This window comes from Anabrus simplex, chromosome 11, assembly GCF_040414725.1.
Source record: "Anabrus simplex isolate iqAnaSimp1 chromosome 11, ASM4041472v1, whole genome shotgun sequence".
Classification (NCBI taxonomy): Eukaryota; Metazoa; Arthropoda; class Insecta; order Orthoptera; family Tettigoniidae; genus Anabrus; species Anabrus simplex.
The window spans coordinates 115,350,199-115,373,428 of NC_090275.1; the positions used below are offsets into that span (position 1 = coordinate 115,350,199).

The 23,230-nt window shown below is 42.3% G+C and overlaps 1 protein-coding gene across 1 annotated transcript in view; it reads right to left on the minus strand.

The window, feature by feature from the left end:
- The window catches only part of LOC137502724 (uncharacterized), a 77,788-nt gene that overhangs the window by 29,092 nt on the left and 25,466 nt on the right, over positions 1-23,230 (minus strand). Inside the window, exon 2 of the mRNA XM_068229743.1 lies at positions 10,153-10,193. Coding sequence (XP_068085844.1) covers positions 10,153-10,193 — 41 coding nt within the window. The remainder of the gene's footprint in view (positions 1-10,152; positions 10,194-23,230) is intronic.

Consider the following 23,230-nt stretch of genomic DNA (forward strand, 5'->3'; position numbering starts at 1 on the left):
CGGGTTACAGAATATATGATAAATCACAGGTTAAAACTCGCAGATCACAAAACGGAAATTGTCCACCTAACGAGGAAAAGGATTAATACTGTTGTACCGATGCAGATCGGGCAGATAGCCATCGAAACAACTCGGAGCACAAAGTATCTTAGTGTAACGCTTGATACCAAGCTTATATATTGGGACCACATCCAACGGGTAACAGATAAGGCATCGAAAACCATGACTGCACTGAGTAGACTCATGGGAAATATCAAGGGGCAGAAATCCAGTAAAAGGCGGCTTCTCATGTCGACTGTCAAATCGATACTTCTATACGGTTCGGAAATGTTGGCTGAATCGTTAAAAATTGCGAAGTATCGGGCAAGAATTGCGGCTGTACAATGGAGAGCAGCTTTATGAATTGCATGCGCGTATCGTACAGTATCAGAACCCGTGATTCTAATAGTAGCAGCAGTAGCTCCTACTGACTTGTTGGCTTTCGAAAGACAAGAAATCTGGCCAACACAAGGAGAGCTGGGAAGGATACGGGCAAAGGCCTTGGCTCTTAGTCGCAGAATGCAACGATGGCAAACGAGATGGGGAGACGATTCTAGAGGGGAATAGATGAAAAGACTGGGTGTATGGGTTGGCGGAAATCACGGTGAAGGGACCAACTATCTCACACAGTTCTTGACAAGTCATGGATACTTTCGGAAATTTCTCCATAGACTGGGGCTAGCAACTACCCGGGTGTGCAATTACTGCGGTGATATCGATGATACATTACATACTTTCCTTATGTGTGTTCATTGGCTGCCACAAAGAAGAGACTTAGAAGTTATGCAGAAAGAATTGGCACCAGAAGTCATCGTGTCAGTAATGGTGCGAAGTCAAGCGTCTTGGGATCAGGCGGCAGTCTACGTAGAGAATATTCTGCGTCACAAGAATAAGGATCTGGATGATTACGGCAGACAGTAAAGCACCAGAACGAAGATGAAGCACAAGGTGAATTAAGCTTGACACCATCCTGAAGTAATGCAAGAGCGGTTCCGGGGCGAAGACAAACGTCGTTTTGAAAAGGAGTGTGGTATTTAATGGTAAAAATCTCCACACACTTGTTGAGTGCGGACCCAGACAAGCGTCTTATGAAATATTTTCCACACTCCCTCGCAAAAAGTATTTTATTATTATTATTATTATTACACTGACTGACAGAGCCAATGCAACACCAAGAAGGAGTGGTCAGAACTTTATGCCAATTGCAGGGTAGACTGACGTCACTGAGGTATGCTCATGATGTGAAATGCGCCGCTGTGCTGCGCACGTAGCGAACGATAAATGGGACACGGCGTTGGCGAATGGCCCAATTCGTACCGTGATTTCTCAGCCGACAGTCATTGTAGAACGTGTTGTCGTGTGCCACAGGACACGTGTATAGCTAAGAATGCCAGGCCGCCGTCAACGGAGGCATTTCCAGCAGGCAGACGACTTTACGAGGGGTATGGTGATCGGGCTGAGAAGGGCAGGTTGGTCGCTTCGTCAAATCGCAGCCGATACCCATAGGGATGTGTCCACGGTGCAGCGCCTGTGGCGAAGATGGTTGGCGCAGGGACATGTGGCACGTGCGAGGGGTCCAGGCGCAGCCAGTGTGACGTCAGCACGCGAGGATCGGCGCATCCGCCGCCAAGCGGTGGCAGCCCCGCACGCCACGTCAACCGCCATTCTTCAGCATGTGCAAGACACCCTGGCTGTTCCAATATCGACCAGAACAATTTCCCGTCGATTGGTTGAAGGAGGCCTGCACTCCCGGCGTCCGCTCAGAAGACTACCATTGACTCCACAGCATAGACGTGCACGCCTGGCATGGTGCCGAGCTAGAGTGACTTGGATGAGGGAATGGCGGAACGTCGTGTTCTCCGATGAGTCACGCTTCTGTTCTGTCAGTGATAGACACCGCAGACGAGTGTGGTGTCGGCGTGGAGAAAGGTCAATTCCGGCAGTAACTGTGGAGCTCCCTACCGCTAGACAACGCGGCATCATGGTTTGGGGCGCTATTGCGTATGATTCCACGTCACCTCTAGTGCGTATTCAAGGCACGTTAAATGCCCACCGCTACGTGCAGCATGTGCTGCGGCCGGTGGCACTCCCGTACCTTCAGGGGCTGCCCAATGCTCTGTTTCAGCAGGATAATGCCCGCCCACACACTGCTCGCATCTCCCAACAGGCTCTACGAGGTGTACAGATGCTTCCGTGGCCAGCGTACTCTCCGGATCTCTCACCAATCGAACACGTGTGGGATCTCATTGGACGCCGTTTGCAAACTCTGCCCCAGCCTCGTACGGACGACCAACTGTGGCAAATGGTTGACAGAGAATGGAGAACCATCCCTCACGACACCATCCGCACTCTTATTGACTCTGTACCTCGACGTGTTTCTGCGTGCATCGCCGCTCGCGGTGGTCCTACATCCTACTGAGTCGATGCCGTGCGCATTGTGTAACCTGCATATCGGTTTGAAATAAACTTCAATTATTCGTCCGTGCCGTCTCTGTTTTTTCCCCAACTTTCATCCCTTTCGAACCACTCCTCCTTGGTGTTGCATTGTCACTGTCAGTCAGTGTATTATTATTATTATTACTATTACCGAGTACTAAAGTTCACAACACTAAAGTTGTTTGGCAGCAGCCCTCCAAAGGTCCTAGTTTTGTGCCATTCTCTACAGAAGGCAGGTATTCCAGCTCCTCCACCAGTTAATTAATATATTCCAGTTCCTTACAAGTTCTTCAGTCCCCAGAGCCCTCCAGGATGAAGGCTGGTCTCAGTATATGTCCAATCCATGTATCTCATCTTTTCTCCATATTCATTGACAAGCTCGGGTTTTCTCCATCTCTTTCCGTTACTCCCTCCTTAGTAACTCAATTTGTCCAAGGAATTTTAAATATTCGTCTACAGCACCATTGACACTCTGTGCCTCCTCTAGTGTCCAGGTCTCTCTTCCGTACACAAATACGCTCCATACATATGCGTTAAATAAGTATTTCATCAGATTTAATCTAATTTTTTAGATGGGGAGAGCTTTATCTTTTATTGAAAGCTACCTTTGCCGGTTAGTTCTGCTGACCAGATCGCCCTTACTTCGGCTATCAGTTGTTATTTTGCTTCCTATGTAAAAATAAATTTCAACGTTACTGAGCTGGTTCCCTCGCAGAGCAGCTTTATTTTTTTCTTTGCTTACCACTTTTGTTTTGTCTGAATTTATTACTATTATTAATAGAGAGATTAACATTTGCGGGTTAGGTAGCAAATAATACAGAGCTACAGCTACTTGACAGCTCATTCAGGTTCAATTCGTTCAACATCTCCTGTCTTCTAAACCTGCTGCCTATAAAACTACATCTACTATAGTATATTGAAATCCTGTGTTGCATGTACCGTTCAATTTAACAAAAAATCTCCATTTAAGATAAGCAAAATTTCACAAAAAGGAATAAAATGTCCCAAATATGTATTGAACGAGGTCAGGGACCAACGCCTCATCCACACTTATTTCTCTGATTTCTGGTAAAAAAAACCTCAGCAAAGAAATGCGATTTTCCTTTAACATTCGAACCTTGGTTATGATGATTCAATTACAAACCTCTCCGCAGTGAGGACACATGACGCTCAGAAGGGGACGTCAAGCCTAGAGCAGACTCCTTGATGCTATCTGACGGGAGTAGGCTATGTGCCGGCACCCTCTCCCTTCCTACCACCATATATCACGTCATTCATTTCATCTCGTTACCTCCTCTGATGAGATTCACATCAGGAAACGCATCCGGTCAAAAAGCCCCGCCACAACTGATCCACCTCAACGCGTACGGAACGGAACCAGGGTTGTTCTGCCTTCTCTTTGGTGAACCTGTCCAAGATTTTGTCTGAGTGGTGCTCCGAGTGGAATGTCTGTTTCTGAGATTCCATATTTTAAAATAACCTTATCGATATCTACCAACCAAGGAGGAATGGTCTTGAGACTTCTGAAGTAGGATTATTATCATTAACGGTGGTCATACTAGTTGAACGTACAGAATATGCTCTACAAAAACTGGAAAGCCTAGCGAGTACAGAGGGATACATTACGGAAGATACAAAGGAAGGCATCTTGACCGCGGTGAGTGTATTGGAAGAATATTACAATCTAATGAAAAAGGTTCTCAGCATAAACGTATAGCGAGCTCAGAAGTTTACCACAGCCAAAGAGTAGTTATGGCGGTTGAAGAAAACAGTAGGTTTGTGCGAGAATTAAGGCCATCTAGGGACATCATTCGGGAAATCATACCATCGCCCAGCAGCACGCTCTACATGAAACCCAGCGGGGTCAAGAGGAGTGGAGAGCAAGGAGCGATATGTCAGACAGACTCGTGGAAGTTCAAGCAATTGTCACCTACTATTCAATTATAGCAGGGAGGAGGAACATTTTGAGACTCCTCGGGCACTAGTGATAAATATTCTGATATTTCACATATGAAGTTGAAGACGGAAATTCAGAATGGTTAACGGAAACGTGGGGAAATGTTAAACAGGAATCAGCAGCTAAAGGGATAGATAACTTGGTTGTGACACCTTTAGTGACAAATGAAGAGGGGGGGGGGGGGGTGACAATGGAAATGGGTAACATTTCCCTCCAAAAAGAATAAGAGGAGAGAATCGATTAGGAATAAAAATATTCAGCATACAAGAGACGGAGCCGTTTCTCGCAGAAAGGAAGGCACTGTTAGCGGGGAAATTCGAGAGAAACGGACTCAGTTAAAATCATGGGGTCGTTTGAAAGCTGTCCTGATCAGTACAGCGAGCGGCAAGACCTACCCGTACATTTTGAAGGATGTTCGAAGTAAAATAAAAACCATAAGACAGTCGATTGGGCACTCGATCACTTCGCAAAACACAAGCTGCGGTGATTCTTCTCTAGTTAAATGAAACCAGACGTTGTGGGAATAGAGATCATTGTAATACATATCTGAGCAATGTTCTCTGACGAGATGGGGATGTGAAGACTTTAAACCTTGTACAACCTTGGAAATTCGCGACATGGACAGTGTCACCAGTGCTTTAAATGTAGAGGAAGCTGTAAGACGGGATCTTGGGAATTTCGGAAGAGAATTAATGTCTCAATTATAAATCCGAACGGCAGAGATTATAGAGATAGAGTTTCAGAAACTATTGGAATATAGAATAGCTGTATTGTAGATTCCGGAAAATGGTCATGGTATCTCGTACTTTAGATGTTTGTCTTATGCAACGGGCACGTAACTGCGAAGGTGCGGACAGATGTTTGCTTTCTTTTAATGTGGAGAAGCTGGACACAAGGCTGCAGGTTGTAAAGGATGTATAAGTTGTACGGATATGGATGTTGAAGAAACTTAAACAAAATCGTGTTTCTGGTATAGGAGCGTACATAGTGTTTCTTGAAGCACTTGGAAAGTCTGAAATATGTGGTCAATGATGCAAATTATTCAGGCAAACATACACAGGAATCGAACTGCAAATTAACACGTGATGCAAATGACCTTTGAGTGAGGAGTAGATATTTTTATCCTTAGTGAAAGATATCAGACTAGGGATCACACATGAACAGCTGCATTTTGGATACAACATTTAGATAAATATCAAGTAACAAACCAAGTTCGTGGAGATGGATTCGTCTTGTTCGCAATTGGTTAATTCACTTTTGTGAGCTATTATTTTACTCGAGTCAGTCAGTCTTCGATTTTCATACAAAGCTGGATGGTCTTGAGGAGATTTTACAAGGATGGGCGATTTTTAATAGTTCATGGTGATTTTTATGCCCAAGGATTAAAAAGAGGCATGCCGCAGACAGACTCTAGAGAATTGGGTCTGAAGGTCATTCATGCTGGAAATGTGCTAAACTTTCGGCGACCACCTTGTAAAGGAACTATACCGCACCAGAGGACGCTGTGTCAAAAATCAATGGATGGCAAGTGAGAGAGCATTACATGGGAAGTGATCTACAGTGCATTATCTTCCACAGCTAAATACTGAAACTTGTAAATCAACACGGTGGGATACAGATAGAATGGACAGAAATAAATATCTTCTGGTTTTAAAGAATGGGATGGAGTGACAAGCTGAACGAGGGAAATGAAGTGCATGAGTAATGCGTTGAATTCTCCAAGCAGCTCATTCAGGGAGCATGTGATTTGTTTATGACCAGAAACACACCACGAAACGGAAAAAGGTTCACTGTACTGGTGGACCAAAGTAATTGCTGAATTGAGCAGATGCTGTTTGCGATTTAGACGGAAGGCACAGAAATCGCGAGTCAGCCTAGAATATATCTCTCTCACAGAGGAGTATAAGTCAGCAAAGAGAGAACTCAGAAATGCAATAAAAAGGAGTAAAGTCCATAAATGCTGGAAGCTGGCTAAGGAAGTTGACTAGGATATAAGATCGTTATGAAGAAACTTGGTAATCCCTCAAATTCGACTATCGACTCAAACACCGTGGTGAATATAGTGAATTCACTATTCACAGGTCATCCTGAAAGAATTGATGATGAGGACAAGAAAGATGTAGATGATATACCACTTTTTCATTAGAAAAGTTAACGACAGCTGTTACTTCCCTCAGGAATGAAAAGGCCACAGGATCAGATGGCATTCCAACAGAGATATTAAAGGTCATAACAGAATTCTGTACACAGATACTTCAAAAAAAATGTATAACAGCTACCAGATATCGGGTGGGGGTTACTGGTCGCTGTAAAAATATCTAATACGTTTTAGTAGGCAAAGGGAAATCTCGTATCTACGTACGCTGGATACTGCTGGGAATGTTTTAGATAAACTTCAACAGCCAAATATTTTATAAGGAGTCCATTCAGAAGTTGATTTATCTGATCGTCTAAACGGATTTCGGCGAGGACAGTCAACAATTGATGAAGTGCAAGAAGTGGCGAACACAGCGGGAAGTGCGTTATCATCATTCTAGGAAAGTGACGCCTCTTGTGACTTTGGATGTTTAGAACACTTTCAACTCGGCAAGATGAAATTATATTTTGGAAGCGTCTCAAGTATCATTTAAACCTCCAGAGTATCACACCCGCATAATAAGAAGGTATTTGAAAGATCGCACTCTATGGACTTCTCACAGCTGGTGCAGCATGAGTGTCTAACATTGGACCTAGTATTTGGAACACCATGTATGACTGCTCATTGCGACTGGAGATGTTGGAAGACACTTTGCTACTTGGGTATGCTGAGCGTATAGCGTTTTTGATAGTAACTCGAGATTTGGACTTGGCTCAATCTAAACTCTATCATGTGATGCGACGTGTTAAAGAACGGATGGCGAATCACGGATTACTTCCAGCTGATCAAAAAAGAGAGACTGTTCTTACGACCAGAGAAAATAATTATGTTCATCATACCAACGCAGGGTGGTGATCGAAATATCTAGAAGTAGGCTATAATGTATCTTGGCGTAACACTAGATACCAAACCTATATTCTGGTATCATAACGTGTGGTAAACAGGGCGGAGAAAACAACTATTGCGCTAACCATATTAATGAGCAATGCAAAATATCAGAAATCCAGAAATAGACGATTTCTGACGTCGATAGTTCAATCAGTACTTATATATGGTTCAAAAATTAGGGCTGAGTCTTTGAAGTATGAAGAATACAGATGAAGGACAGCTGCAGTACAGCGGAGATCGTCTTTAAAAATTACAACCGCATATCGTACGGTATCCGAACCTGCGATCCTTACGGTAGCAGCAGTACCACCGATTGACTTACTTTCCCTACAGAGAATGGAAGCAAGGAGAATTAGGAAAGAAATGCGCCAAGAAGTTGGCTTACGGCGAACGAATGAAACGATGGCAGCAAACCTGCGAGGAAATTCCAAGAGAGAAATGGACTAAGCGGCTGATACCATGTTTAGCGAATTGCGTAGCACGGGCGCACGGAAAAGCTAATTATTACCTGACGCACCTCTTGACAGGCCATGGTTACTTTAGAAAATGTGTACATGGAATAGGCACAGCGAGCGATCCATTATGTATTGTAATGATGCTGACGATGTACTGAACTCCTTCCTTGAATGTGAGCATTGGTCTACATGAAGAAGATGTTTGGAAGATGACCAAGGAAATTGACACCTGCATCTATTGTCCTAGCGATGTTACGGCCCATGAGTGTTGGGATCAGATAGCTGCGTACGCAGAAATTATCCTACAAGAGTAAAAGAATGACCTGGATGCTCTTGAAAGTCAGTAAAGGATAAGCGAAAAAAATAAGAGGAGTATACTACAAAACCACGGTGCCGCCCTGAAGTAATGCGAGAGCGATTCCCGGGCAGACATGCGCGTGGTGTGAAAAGGGTGTGTGATTTTCAGTGGGTAACAATCCCATACGAACCCTCCACAAGTGCCTCATGAATGATCTCCCACACTCCATCATAAAATATTATTATTACTGAAATGATCATTATCCTTCTTATTATTATTTTCTATGTATGTAAAAGAAGAGGCTGAAGTGATTTTGAGAGAACGATTGAACCGATGGCCATCGTAAAGCTCATCGCCTGTATATTTGCAGAGTGCCTTTAAAAGCATGAAACATTGCCGTAAAGTGTTAAATTATTAGAGTAGCATTCTGATTCGATAAATCGCTCGCCACTACTTCAAGGCGACCTGGATAACGGTAGCGCTGAGGCATGCGATGTGTTGTGTTGGAGTGAATCGAAGAGAAGCTATTGGGTGCAGTGTCGCTGTCTCTTTGTAGTTTTACCTTTATTTCCTAGCTAGAAATAATGCCAAAGAAATGCGTAAGTCCCTTTTCCGTGTTGTAAATTTAACACTGAGGATGTAAACTTCTTCCACTGCGGTAGTTAGGAATGTCAGTCCATCATTCGTGTCATAACTTACTGTCAAGGAAGACGGAACTACGAACAAAAGGCTGATGTGCCTATTTTCGAACGTGATTTGGGTGACAGCGTGCTCGTAGCAAACGGGGAGCAACTCACAATTATATCAATTAAATCCTTGACATGCCACAACAAGTTTATTGTCTAATTATTTAAACAACATTATTAAGTATGGCGGGACATGTTTCGTCTAACTTGTAGACATCATCATCCGTAAGATATTTAAGAAAAAGCACACAAAAAACACGGACAGAACAACACATTAAAATAAATCGGTTTGCCGAACACGTCTTTTTTGTGCTTTTTCTTAAATATCTTACGGCTGATGATGTCTACAAATTAGACGAATCATGTCCCGTCATAGTTAATAAAGTTGTTTAAATAATTAGACAATAAACTTATGGTACTGTAAAGGTGGAACATCGACTTAACCTAAAAGTATACGTACGACAATACGGACTTTACGATGAAATTTATTTTATGTGATGCCACAACAATGTTTAATAGAAAAGTTGTTATGTTAGTAGCACGGTCGATCGGTGCATTGTACCTTGAAAATAGGCAAATATCTATATTCCCTCGAGATGATTTAACTCGTTCAGGTAAAACGCTTCCATTTTCCTTTAAGTGGCACCATTTTCCAGTTCGCTCGGCATTTGGTTTCGAAGGGAAACACAGGAACGTGCAGGTTTCAGCCGTGGGAATGTCGAGAGTGCTTTACAGTTGCAACACTGACAAAAAGTAACTTTACAAAGAATGTGCTCCATTCCTCTACAGGCTCGGGTATGAAATGCGATGAAGCACGTGATACATGATGGTAGGAACGGATAGGGTGAAACTTGGCGACAGCACGTGGCCTACTCCTGTCCAATAGCAACAAGGTGTCTGCTCAAGGCGTTACATCCCCATCTGACGGACAAATCATCATCAACAGCGTCATATGCCCTCACTCCGTATGGGCACTACGGAATTTAATCCAGGCTTTTGTCTGGCAATCTAGTGTTTATAAATTGTATGCCACCACCTCCATTAAGGTGAACATTTTGTGGCCAACGGGACACGAATCGGAAAACCGCGATGTCGGACAGTGTATACTTCACCTTAACGACCATGGCGAACTAGTTATACACAGAATATATTAAACATAAATGAATACCGGTATCTACCCGTCTGCCCGCAAGTTTTTTACGGGAATTCTGCTAGTTATTATTATTATTATTATTACTGCACTAGACACATCTTACCTTGCCGAAGGAGGAGCTGTGCTGGTGCCAGGTTCTCCATCCTGAAATAAAAACACAAACTATATCAGCGGTTTATTCAGTAAGAATCAGTCTTAAGCCCACAGCAGCGTGTGCAAGGCAATTCAAAAGGAGGGTTAGAAATGTAGGGGCGAATGAAAAGGACGACATTAACGGGTTCAAGAAGATCAAAGTACCGCTACTACTGGACAACGTTTCTTGTTCTACTCTGAACAGAGCGCTGATGTAGAGCAGGCGACATGGAGGCCTACAGTCATCGAGAAGACGCTGATAACGATGAACACAGCACTCACAGACAGTCCGAGAGGGGACGGTTCAGCTCACACGTCGTTCCGTCGTTCATTTAACTGAGCTGGTCAACTGATTCGAAAATGGACTATAGATGTTCATTCCCATCACACTTCGGGAAAGTTGTCGACGAGCTGAAAAGTCTTTTAACAGGTGGCTGTGGGGAACAACAACTCTCCCCTAATAACACTAATCCGAACGAAAAGAAAGAAGGTATCGGCAAAAGAAAGCGAAGGCCAGAGTCTGAAGAGAACAAGAATTGACCTAGGGAAGTCAGAGTGCACTCAGCTAGAAGGATAACATGTAGAGAACCGTCTTATGAAAGGCCATTCTCAACTGTCAACTATTTCGTCGTGTTTATAAAAACAAATTCGTCATTTTCTTCTTAACAGACAGTTACTTATAAAATACACAGTTCATAGGTCACGGGATGGGACTACGTTTCCATCTTTTGAAGAGTGAGGTGGCTCACCTGTGTTCTCTATTCCTTCATCCAGACTTGAGTATCCTCTTTCTTTTAAATTTTACTTAGATCTGAACTTTTCGATCTGATTCGGTCGTGCTAGGAGGTTGTTTATACTTCCAGGCTGGAAAAGAGGTTCTAAGACGACCGGAGAGAATGAATGAATGAATGAATGAATGAATGAATGAATGAATGAATGAATGAATGAATGATTGAATCAATCAATCAATCATTCAATCAATCAATTTCTATCACTTACGACGTAATCTTTTCGTATATAATTTCAGAGAATTTGGTACTTAATGAAACTTCTCTTGGAACTCCTCTCACTACAAACGAATATTTGCACGAATTTGTCCTCATGAATTCAGGTCAGAGAACATTGCATGTTATTAGTCTCTTCCTTCCTGCACCGTGAGTTGCAAGCATTTGACAGAACTCTTTGCTGTATCCTTAAAACGTTCCGTCCATGAAGTTGTCATAAACTTGTGAGGTCTTTCTTCCGTTTTCACGGCTCAGTAATTCTTTCCCCACCTTTCTTAACAGTTTTTCGTCACAGACGATTTCAGTACCTTCTGTGCCGTACTCCTGTGCTTGAGTTCGTATCACTTATTACAATGATGTCGCAGTATATTCTTGTTATGAGAGTTCCTTCTTCTTCCGCCATCTCATGGCTCTAATCAAATTAAGCATCTTGAAAACGTGTTAAAATTTCCAGAAATGTGAGTATTCAGTGACTCCAATAAACAGACACGCCACACGCCATAATACGGCACTGTACCTGATAGCCTAAATCCGTCGTCAAGATGATTATAGTTTGTATAATTAAAGCGAGAGTAAGTCCCAATGAGCTTTCTCCCGTAAGCCGATGTTTCAATATTTCGGGAAGCAGGACGGAAGGTCGCTACCAGCAGCTAGCGTGGCATGCGTAAACTGAAAAGTCAAAATCCACCACGCAAGGTGAAATTCAATATTTATCTACGATTGGACTTGAACCAGCATTCGCCGGATACATTTTGGAACTCTTACCAAGTATTTGATACGCGAATGAGTTTGAGCTAAGATATTTAGTTTACAAATAGCGCTACGTGTCCCACTGTCTTTAATGGTGTCCGCGCCGTTGTACCAGTCGATTCGCGTCAGGCTCATTGGATAGCTGAAGAAGCGAGCAACAGTCGTGAACAGTATTATTCTAAGTACTTTTAGTGATTTTTAAGCGTTTACCGCATGTGGAACAGTCACGGATGAAGTGAGTCAGGCGAAGGAATTATAAATATTTAAGTGTGTCCCTAATATTCTGAAAACAAGGCCCGTTGAACTTATCTAAAGTACTTAGAACTGTACTCAAACCAATAACCCTCCAGAACTCTAACCGCAGGCCTACTGTTAAACATCAACAAAAATGTTCCGTAGACTATGATTCTCTTAGTGGAATTATTCCGTCTTCAGCAGGAATAGAACGCAAGTGTCCTAAACATTGACAAAACTTACATTATAGCAGAGAACGACGTTAGACTCTTGAGGGAACGGACTACAGTAGTCAGCCTAGTCTCAAATGTTTAAGAGACGCGGATTTCGTGAATTAAACAAACCAGTATTATCATTAGTGTGCTTGTAGTCGAAGTATTTCTCCCTGTATCATGTGTGTTACAAAAAAAGTGTTGGGATATCTGTAATGCAAGCCAACGTAGCTGTGGGATATCAAACATGCCTTTTATGTAGAAATTATTGATCTAGGTACGGTCTTCTCAGCTGTCAGAGTAAATATATGTTTATAGTTGTTTAGTTGTATTTTTGGTAAGGTGAAACGATTTCCGGGCAGAACAGGTTTCCTAGGAACGTGGATTTTGTTTTGTTTTGTTTTGTTTTGTTTTGTTTTGTTTTGTTTTGTTTTGTTTTGTTTTGTTTTGTTTTGTTTCGTTTCGTTTTGTTTTGTTTTGTTTCGTTTTGTTTTGTTTTGTTTTGTTTTGTTTTGTTTTGTTTTGTTTTGTTTTGTTTTGTTTTGTTTTGTTTTGTTTTGTTTTGTTTTGTTTTGTTTTGTTTTGTTTTGTTTTGTTTTGTTTTGTTTTGTTTTGTTTTGTTTTGTTTTGTTTTGTTTTGTTTTGTTTTGTTTTGTTTTGTTTTGTTTTGTTTTGTTTTGTTTTGTTTTGTTTTGTTTTGTTTTGTTTTGTTTTGTTTTGTTTTGTTTTGTTTTGTTTTGAGGTTTCAAAGGCACATGATTTTCATTTTGGTGTATTTGAGTAAAGTAATCGCGAATCCGATATGGACGATTGAGTTAAATATTTCAATGAGAAAGGAAATGACGTATGACTTTCAGTGCCGGGAGTGTCCGAGGACAAGTTCGGCTCGCCAGATGCTGGTCTTTTGATTTGACTTCCGTAGGTGACCTGCGCGTTGCGATGAGGATGAAATGATGATGAGGACGACACATACACCCAGCCCCCGTGCCAGCGAAATTAACCAGTTAGGGTTAAAATTCCCGAGCCTGCCGGGAATCGAACCAGGGACCCCTGTGACGAAAGGCCAGCACGTTAACCATTTAGCCATGGAACCGGACAAATATGTCAATAATCAAAATTGTAACGGCCAACAGGTTACGTTGGAAATTGGTACTATGTTTTAAATGTTAACGAAGTCCATTAGGATACCAAATGATGCCAGGGATAACGTTTTGGAATAATTGACGATGGCAAACGGTGACGTACATGATAATAATAATAATAATCATAATAATAATTGTACCGGGCGGTACACCTCCACGCCGCTAATTCAAACCTTGCGCCAGTTGAAACCCCCGCCCCCTACTGGAAGAAGTCTGAACTTTGTCGTATGTGTTAATTTTCAAGTTACCCTGAAGATGTCACTACTTGGAAATTTTGAAGTTTCTGAACTGTGTTGTTTTCGACGTATTTTTGTTTTGCTTGTAGTAAGAAGTGTGAACATTCTCTTCTAGAGGACACTACTGAAGAACTACAACGGTGCACCCTAGTGCGAAGTGAAAGAACTGCTTTTTTTGGAGAAAATTTAATTTCAAAAGTTTGTTCTTTGCTAAATTTCTTTCAGTCATTGTTTAAGTTGGCAATATTAACCCTTTCTTTCCCCTTGTTTTGAATTTAGCCAATCCCGAATTTCTTTAATTAATTTTCCACCAATAATGTGTTTCTTCTTCATCTTGTGTAGGGGTTTTCTTTATCCACCAATAAAATGATTGTGGGCGGGTGTTGTCCTTCCTGAAACGCCTCGAACTTTCTGCGAGAGTATAAAAACTGCTGATTTTAGTGTCTCTGCGCCACTTCAGTAACATCTTTCAGTGTGTAAAGTACATAGCAGGGGGCGGGAAGCGCATCTTCCTTCGGGCAGCAGTTCAACAACAAGGTAATGGCCGATTAATAACTTCTTTTCTTGCTAGCTCAGCAGTTTAACTCTCGGGGTGGGTCCGAAGCTTTTCCACCATGTAACTTTCCCTAAAATGTAAAGAATCTTTGTATCTATTCTCTTTCAAGCTTCATATTGGGATAGAGAGTGCTTAACCCTCTCGAGCTCCCTCTCATATTGCATTGAGGTGAACTTATTTTGACAACCGTTTCTTCCTTAACGTAATGTAAATTGTTTCCTTCTAAAAGTCACCTCTTTAGTATGGGATTAGCCCTTGCATTAACGGCCTAGTGCCAAGTAGGTTTTAAACAAAGTGTATTAGGAGCGCAAGTTCGCCTCCTCTCAAATTGATATTTTAGAGGCCATGTAATTAACTTTTCTCACTTAATAGGCCTCAGTAGGTTGGGTATTTTTACCCCTGTGTTTATATCCTTAGAGGACAACTTGAAGGTGGAGTTTGGTGTGGCCTTTGATAGGCTTAATCTTTGAGAGCAGATCGCTCTTTTGAAATTTGTTTCTGCGCGCCTCGAGGAGGCTTTATGATGTAATTGGGAGCAAGTGCTCCTGGGCATGATTGGGGTCTTCTGCCCCTTTGTTGAATTCTGTATATCGTAAAGTTGGGCTAATTGCTCAAGAATTGTGTGTCTGGCTCTCGGAGCCCAAATCCTGTAACTCTGTAATTGTACATTCTCGATTAGTGGTTTTGCTACTCTGTACCTGCCATTATTGTTATTTCTTGTTTTTGCTAAGAAAATATAACCTTGTTAAATTTTAAATTCACTTTAATTTCGTAGCCTGAGACCTGTTCACCCCCCGCACCTTCTTTCACCTCTAACTACCACGGAAAACTCCGTAACAAGTGGTAGCAGAGCGTGGCTGAATGGGTCTCAATTTAGCCCCTTTTGACGGCTAAACATTGTTTTGTTCCGAACTCTAACAATTTTCTCTGTTGCTGGAAATTTTTGATTTTTCTTTTTCAAAATTGTTCTGTCATCATGCCCGGCCCTCGCAATGTTTTCCATCTTAACTATTTGCGCAAGGAGGAGTTGATCTATGAATTAACTATTAGAAATGTGCAATCTGGAGGCACGGTTGCGGTAGACACAAACAAGCTTAGAGAGTCCCTAGATTTGCCCATTTCCATCCCCAATTTGGGAGAGAAAGAAATTGACGACTCTCTTTCCACGATCACCGAGAATACTACTGGGCTAGCATCTGTAGTTAGTTTTTTTGACAAAAATGATCCTTCTCCTAATCAAATTAAGCGTGTGTAAGCCAGGCTATTTCATTTTTCAAATAGAGTTAACGATCTGTTGTCTCTGAAGTTGAATGACGTTCTGAGGAAGGAAGCTAGTACGTTGCTTGAAAGTATTTCTGAATTATCCAGTAAGGTTACCCAATTGTTAACTGGGGAAGTTCCTCCCAAAATCGATCAACCCACCACGGTGAATGTAGGTAGCGAGGAAGAGCCTCCTAAGGGAGAAGTCAATAGGATAACCGTTGGAGCTCAAACGATCTCTGCCCCATTGGACAACGAGTCTGAACGCCGTGCATCGTTGAATAATGTACGTTCTGAATTAACTTCTTTGCCACTGAAACCTTTACCTACTATGTCACCTGGGTTCAGCAGCTTGCCTCATCCATTGGCAATGTTGCTCAGAGGTATCTCGAAGTTTTCTGTTAACACTACCAGTGAAGTTATTTCTTTCTTAAGGTTTTTGGTTGAATTTCAGGATCATGCCCTTGTTTTTTCTCTTTCTCCGTGTCAAATTTTACAGATAATTTATCCTTATGCAATAGGTATTCTCTCAGACAAAATAGTATGAGCCATAGCTGAACAGTCATCTATTGAAGATTTTCACGCACACTTGCTTGCAAATTTTATTCCTGCCCGCGCGAGGTCATCTCTGATTCAGAAGTACTATTATCGAGTACAGAGATTGGATGAAAATCTGGCTGATTTCATACAAGACATTAAGTTTTATACTAGGGTGTTTGCTGTTCATTTTCCTGAAGATCATATTGTACAGGCTATTGTAGAAGGAATTTCACCATCCTATAGGTCATATTTGTGTTTCGCGGCGTGCCCGCAAACCTTCTCTGAACTTGAAGCATTGGCCGTCTCAGCGGAAGGAGTTAGATACGCCGATTCCTTGCGTGTCGCGAAAGAACCCCCGCCTTCTTTTAGTAATACTCGGCCTCCACCTCGCCGATCTTCGGAACAAGTGTCCATTGATCAAATCTAGTAGGGCAAATAATGGAGCTGGCTCATCACAAGGCTGTTTTAAATGTGGGGCTTTCTCACATATCGCCAAGAATTGCCCAAATTCAAATAGCACCCCCTCCTGCTCAACTTCTGGTGCAACTTCCACCAATGTCACTAATAATAAGTGACTAGCGGCGTCGGCTGAGTCGACTAATTCTGCTTCCCAAGGCTCAGCCCCTGGCAAACAGGTCGTAAATTCAGGGAACGTTCAGTCTTCAAATTCATCTTTTGAATGCCCCAAAGAGTGTCTTAGGATTGCGGCAGATACCCCCGCACCTGTTCCTTTTCTTAAAATTGAATTAAATAATGAGCCTATAACAGCTTTATTAGATTCAGGCAGTGTTTGTTCAATTATTTCGGATCAATGGTATTCAAAATTGAAATCTGTTTGTAAACTACCTGACTATGGCTCATCTCATGTTCAATATGTTTCGGCTAATTCATCTCCATTAGAAATTCTAGGTTCCTTACATGTCAAAATTCGTATTTTTAAATTTACATGGAAAATCAAATTGTTTGTGGCTAAGCACTTGTCTTGCCCCATCATATTGGGAGCTGACTTTATTTCTCACACGGGACTTGTGCTCGATCTTCAGAGTAAGTCGTGCACATTCAAATTTGCTTCCAATTGTAAAATCCCCTTGTTAAAATGTAATTCTGCGTCATGTTCATCTATTTCGCCTACCCAGGATGAGATGTTGTTAGACTTTAGACATCTACGTGAGGAGCAGGCTGATAGTATTCGTAAGTTGTGTCAGTCGTTTCCAGAGGTGTTCTCTGATACTCCTGGTGTTACTGACCTTATCGAATACAAAATTGAGGTCACGGATTCGATTCCTGTCCGTTTTCCACCTTATAGGCTATCTCCACCTAAAATGAAGGCTCTGAAAGAAATCATCGATCAGATGTTGAAGGATGGTATTATTAGGCCCTCTAAGTCGGCGTATTCTTCGCCTATTTTTCTAGTCCCGAAACCCCAAGGGGGCTTCAGGCCTGTCATTGATTATAGGGTTCTCAATCGGAAGGTGGTGTTACAATCTGTGCCCCTTCCCGACCTTCATTCTTGTTTTTCATGGTTCCGTAAGGCCAATTTCTTCACCATCTTGGATTTGAATCAGGCCTACAATCAAATTCCCCTAGCGGAAGAGTCTAAACATCTTACAGCGTTTGCCACGGACTGGAATTTATACGAATACATACGCGTGCCTTTCGGGCTCCCCACGGGAGCAGCTGTACTCACTAGGCTGCTAGATAGGGTCTTCTCTGACATCAAATTTGAGTACTTGTATCACTACTTGGATGATGTCGTCGTATTTTCGGAGACCTTTGAAGAACATCTAGATCATCTGCGAGAAGTTCTCAATCGCCTTCGTAAGGCTGGGTTAACTGTTAAGTTGTCCAAGGTTGCCTTTGCTAAGCCCTCCATGTCATTCCTAGGGCATATTGTGTCACCTGATGGTGTTGCAGTCGATCATTCTAGAACACAGGCCATCCGTGATTTTAAACCTCCCAAGGACATCAAAGGTATCGCCAGGTTCATTGGTATGGTGAATTTCTTCAGGAAGTTCATTCCTAACTTCGCTAATAGAGCGGCGCCCTTAAACCTTCTCCGTAGGAAAGGCATCAAATTCGAGTGTGGACCTTCTCAACAAGCCGCTTTTGAAGATCTGAAATTAGCTCTCTGTAATGCCCCTGTACTTGCTATGCCTGATTTCTCGAAGAAATTCATCGTCCAAACTGACGCGTCGTCGTCAGCAGTTGCGGCAGTCCTTCTTCAAGAGACTGAACTAGGGAGGCGACCCATCGCCTATGCATCTAGGACGCTATCGGCTCAAGAAGCCAAGTATTCTATCTATGAGCTCGAAGGGTTGGCAGTCTTATTTGCCTTAGAAAAGTTCCGTCTCTATCTGGAACATGTCAAATTCGACCTGGAGACAGATAATCAAGCCTTAAGCTGGGTCTTAGGTAGGCCGCGTCGTACTGGTCGTATAGCCCGTTGGGCCATCCGTATTTCTGCCTTCCAATTCGATGTCAGGCATATTAGAGGTATCGAAAATGTTGTCGCTGATGGACTCAGCCGTATGTTTTCCAACGACGTTGAGACCCATGAACCGGTCGATAGTTCATCTCCTCCCGAGTCCATGCTATCTGATGTTAATGCCATCTTAATAGATGTTCCCATGCTCTTTAGGGACATTGAAAAATACCAACGTAAAGATCCGACGCTGGCTCCGATAATGGAAACCCTTTCTTCTGGGGAACATGTCGTTCCTTATGTACTGAGGAATGGTGTTTTATGTTGCCCTTCGAGGCATGATAAGATGATGAAAGTTGTCGTTCCAGCTGTTCTTGTACCTATGATCTTCAAGTACTATCATGAGACCCCATTAGGGGGGCATCTTGGAATCTTTAAAACTCGCGAGAAGATTCGTGAAAGGTTCATCTGGAAGGGTATGGACGGTGAAATCCGTGAACTAGTAAAGGCTTGTAATACCTGCTTGCTTAGTAAACCCACCATGTCAACCAAGGTAGGCCTTTTGTCTTCGCATCAAGCGTCGCGCCCCATGGAACGCCTGTATATTGATTATGTAGGACCCTTCCCCCAGTCAAAGGGAAATGCCAACAAGTTCATCTTTGTATGCGTAGATGGTTTTACAAGATTTTCCTGGTTATTTCCGACTAAGCTGGCTACCGCTCAGTCCACCATTACTTGCCTAAATTCTATTTTTGCTTCTTTTGGTCTGTGCCAATAAATTGTGTCTGATAATGCTAAGGCGTTTACATCAAATCTTTTTCGTAAATTCTGTTTTGACTTGTCCATCTCTCATGTGACGACTTCTGCTTATTACCCTCAACCATCTCTGGCTGAACGGGTTAATCGTAATCTCAGGTCCGCGCTTAATGCCTATCATCATGAAGATCATTCTAGGTGGGACACGTCCCGGCATTGGTTAGCTTTTGCTTTGAATTCGGCGGTCCATGTATCTCACAAGTTTACTCCAGCTTCTTTGATGTTCAAGTTCGTTCCCAACACGCCGCTCTCTAACCTCTGGTCTCTGAGTGACCCGAGACAATAGATCCGGATAATATTAAAGATCTTTGGAAGAAAGCTAAAGCCAATCTTAAGGTGTCTCATGAAAAGGTTAGGGAAAGATATGATCGTGGACGGAGACCCACCCCTTTGAAGGTAGGTGACCAGGTGATGGTCAAGAATTTTGTTCCCGAGGGCAAGCTTGCCCCCAGATTTCACGGGCCGTGTATCATTCTCGATTTCCTTACGCCGGTTACGTTGTTATTAAGTAATCCAGCCACCGAGAGGATATTTAGGGTTCACCTGTAACAGGTGAAACCGGTGTAAATTCTGTGTTAACTTGCTTCATATTATTTTGAAAGAAATAGGAAGGTTATTTTTTTTTCTCTGAGGGGTTTCACTTTTAAGGCCTCCTGCCCTTGCAATCTGTTTCCTTTAAGCGTAATTATTTTTTGTAAACCTCCCCCGATCAGTTGAACTGCCATCCTGTCCTTGCCACGGCCATTACCACGCTCCCGTCTCCTGCTCCCCACACACGGTGGCTTATAAAATGCCATGCATATCTGCACGCCGCTGGCCCCTCAACCTCTCCACAAAGCCTGTGCCCTCAAAAAAATGATGATGATCCAACAAATTCTGCCGCCTAGCTTTAATGTTTCAGTGCCCCCGCAGCCGCGCGGCGCCGTGCCGCGACTGGGATAGAGGAAGGGCCCCCTATACTCCAGCGAGGACGACATGTTCACGGCGAGCCGGAGCCCTCCTCCCGGCCAAGGCTGATGTGCGGCGCACAACCTGTAACTGGCCCGCGACCTGCATGTTCACCGCGGGCGCGGCGTGCTTCAACACCACTGCTCCTCTCATAGTGCGGGCGAGCGGTATCTCAGGGTACTTGAGGGGTCCGAGCGGCCGCCTTTGGACACAAGCTGCAACGGCCGGTCCGGCCATCCAACTTAATCAACATCGAAATATTTAATCAACTACATGGACATTGACTATCAGCAATTACTACACTTGCGAATTCAACAGCAATATCTGGTGGACTTAGAAGATTTTTTTTCTCAACTTCAAAAACTAAAATTTTCCTTCTGAATTCAACTTATACAAACATAAAGACATTACTTCAACAGTTACTACAAGAATTTTGAAACTGGATCAGACCAAATTTAGAATTTTTTTTATAAATACTTCTGCAATTAATCTCCATACCAACATCATAACTCGGACCTTGTTTTTAACGAATTTCATGTGTCACCCCTGGAGGGACTTTTGGGGGGGGGGGAGGTCTGTACCGGGCGGTACACCTCCACGCCGCTAATTCAAACCTTGCGCCAGTTGAAACCCCCCCCCCCTACTGGAAGAAGTCTGAACTTTGTCGTATGTGTTAATTTTCAAGTTACCCTGAAGATGTCACTACTTGGAAATTTTGAAGTTTCTGAACTGTGTTGCTTTCGACGTATTTTTGTTTTGCTTGTAGTAAGAAGTGTGAACATTCTCTTCTAGAGGACACTACTGAAGAACTACAACGGTGCACCCTAGTGCGAAGTGAAAGAACTGCTTTTTTTGGAGAAAATTTAATTTCAAAAGTTTGTTCTTTGTTAAATTTATTTCAGTCATTGTTTAAGTTGGCAATATTAACCCTTTCTTTCCCCTTGTTTTGAATTTAGCCAATCCCGAATTTCTTTAATTAATTTTCCACCAATAATGTGTTTCTTCTTCATCTTGTGTAGGAGTTTTCTTTATCCACCAATAAAATGATTGTCGGCGGGTGTTGTCCTTCCTGAAACGCCTCGAACTTTCTGCGAGAGTATAAAAACTGCTGATTTTAGTGTCTCTGCGCCACTTCAGTAACATCTTTCAGTGTGTAAAGTACATAGCAGGGGGCGGGAAGCGCATCTTTCTTCGGGCAGCAGTTCAACAACAAGGTAATGGCCGATTAATAACTTCTTTTCTTGCTAGCTCAGCAGTTTAACTCTCGGGGCGGGTCCGAAGCTTTTCCACCATGTAACTTTCCCTAAAATGTAAAGAATCTTTGTATCTATTCTCTTTCAAGCTTCATATTGGGATAGAGAGTGCTTAACCCTCTCGAGCTCCCTCTCATATTGCATTGAGGTGAACTTATTTTGACAACCGTTTCTTCCTTAACGTAATGTAAATTGTTTCCTTCTAAAAGTCACCTCTTTAGTATGGGATTAGCCCTTGCATTAACGGCCTAGTGCCAAGTAGGTTTTAAACAAAGTGTATTAGGAGCGCAAGTTCGCCTCCTCTCAAATTGATATTTTAGAGGCCATGTAATTAACTTTTCTCACTTAATAGGCCTCAGTAGGTTGGGTATTTTTACCCCTGTGTTTATGTCCTTAGAGGACAACTTGAAGGTGGAGTTTGGTGTGGCCTTTGATAGGCTTAATCTTTGAGAGCAGATCGCTCTTTTGAAATTTGTTTCTGCGCGCCTCGAGGAGGCTTTATGATGTAATTGGGAGCAAGTGCTCCTGGGCATGATTGGGGTCTTCTGCCCCTTTGTTGAATTCTGTATATCGTAAAGTTGGGCTAATTGCTCAAGAATTGTGTGTCTGGCTCTCGGAGCCCAAATCCTGTAACTCTGTAATTGTACATTCTCGATTAGTGGTTTTGCTACTCTGTACCTGCCATTATTGTTATTTCTTGTTTTTGCTAAGAAAATATAACCTTGTTAAATTTTAAATTCACTTTAATTTCGTAGCCTGAGACCTGTTCACCCCCCGCACCTTCTTTCACCTCTAACTACCACGGAAAACTCCGTAACAACAATAATAATAATAATAATAATAATAATAATAATAATAATAATAATAATAATAATAATAATAATAATAATAATAATAATAATAATAATAATAATAATAATAATAATAATTGTACCGGGAGGTGCACGTCAAGCCCGTGCATTTAAATGAAGTGACTCGAAAAACGCTATCTAACACACAAAGTTGCAACGAGAAGTGCAAGAAGTTGGAAGTTGGTCAACAGATGTCAGTACTAAAATGATAGGGTAATGTGTTATTTTAAAGTTTCCTAAACTGAATGGATTTCTTTTGTTTTTTGGTGTATCACAGTTGTCAATACTTCGATCCCTTTCCGCCAAATTTAGAAGTAACCAATTAGAAATGTTGAGTATTTAATTTACAACCAATCAGGGTTTTCTTGTACATATTTAATTAGCCAATAAAGAGAGAGGATATGTCTGGTTTAAGTCCAGAGCCTTCTCGAACCTTCCTCTCGGGTATAAAAGCTGACGCCTTTTTAAGTTAACTTGTCTTTTTGATCGTCGTGTTATTGAGTGTGTGTGCTAAGAGAGGAGGCGGTGGCCTCATCCATCGGCAGGCAGAACATCAGCTAAGGTAATGGCCACCATCTTCCTAACTCAGTAGTCATCTCCGCAAGCTGACCCGAGGGGAAGGTTTCCTGTCTTTATTAATGTAACCGTAATGTGTATTTCTAAAATGTTAACTTTCCTTTCTTCTCATGTAAAAGTTCAAGTAATTCAAAAGTACTTGAACTAAAACCGGGAATAGAGAGTGCGTTACCCTCTCGTATTCCTTTTCAATTTAATCTTGAGGTGACTACGATTTTGTAACTGTTTTCACTATTGTAAATCGTAACC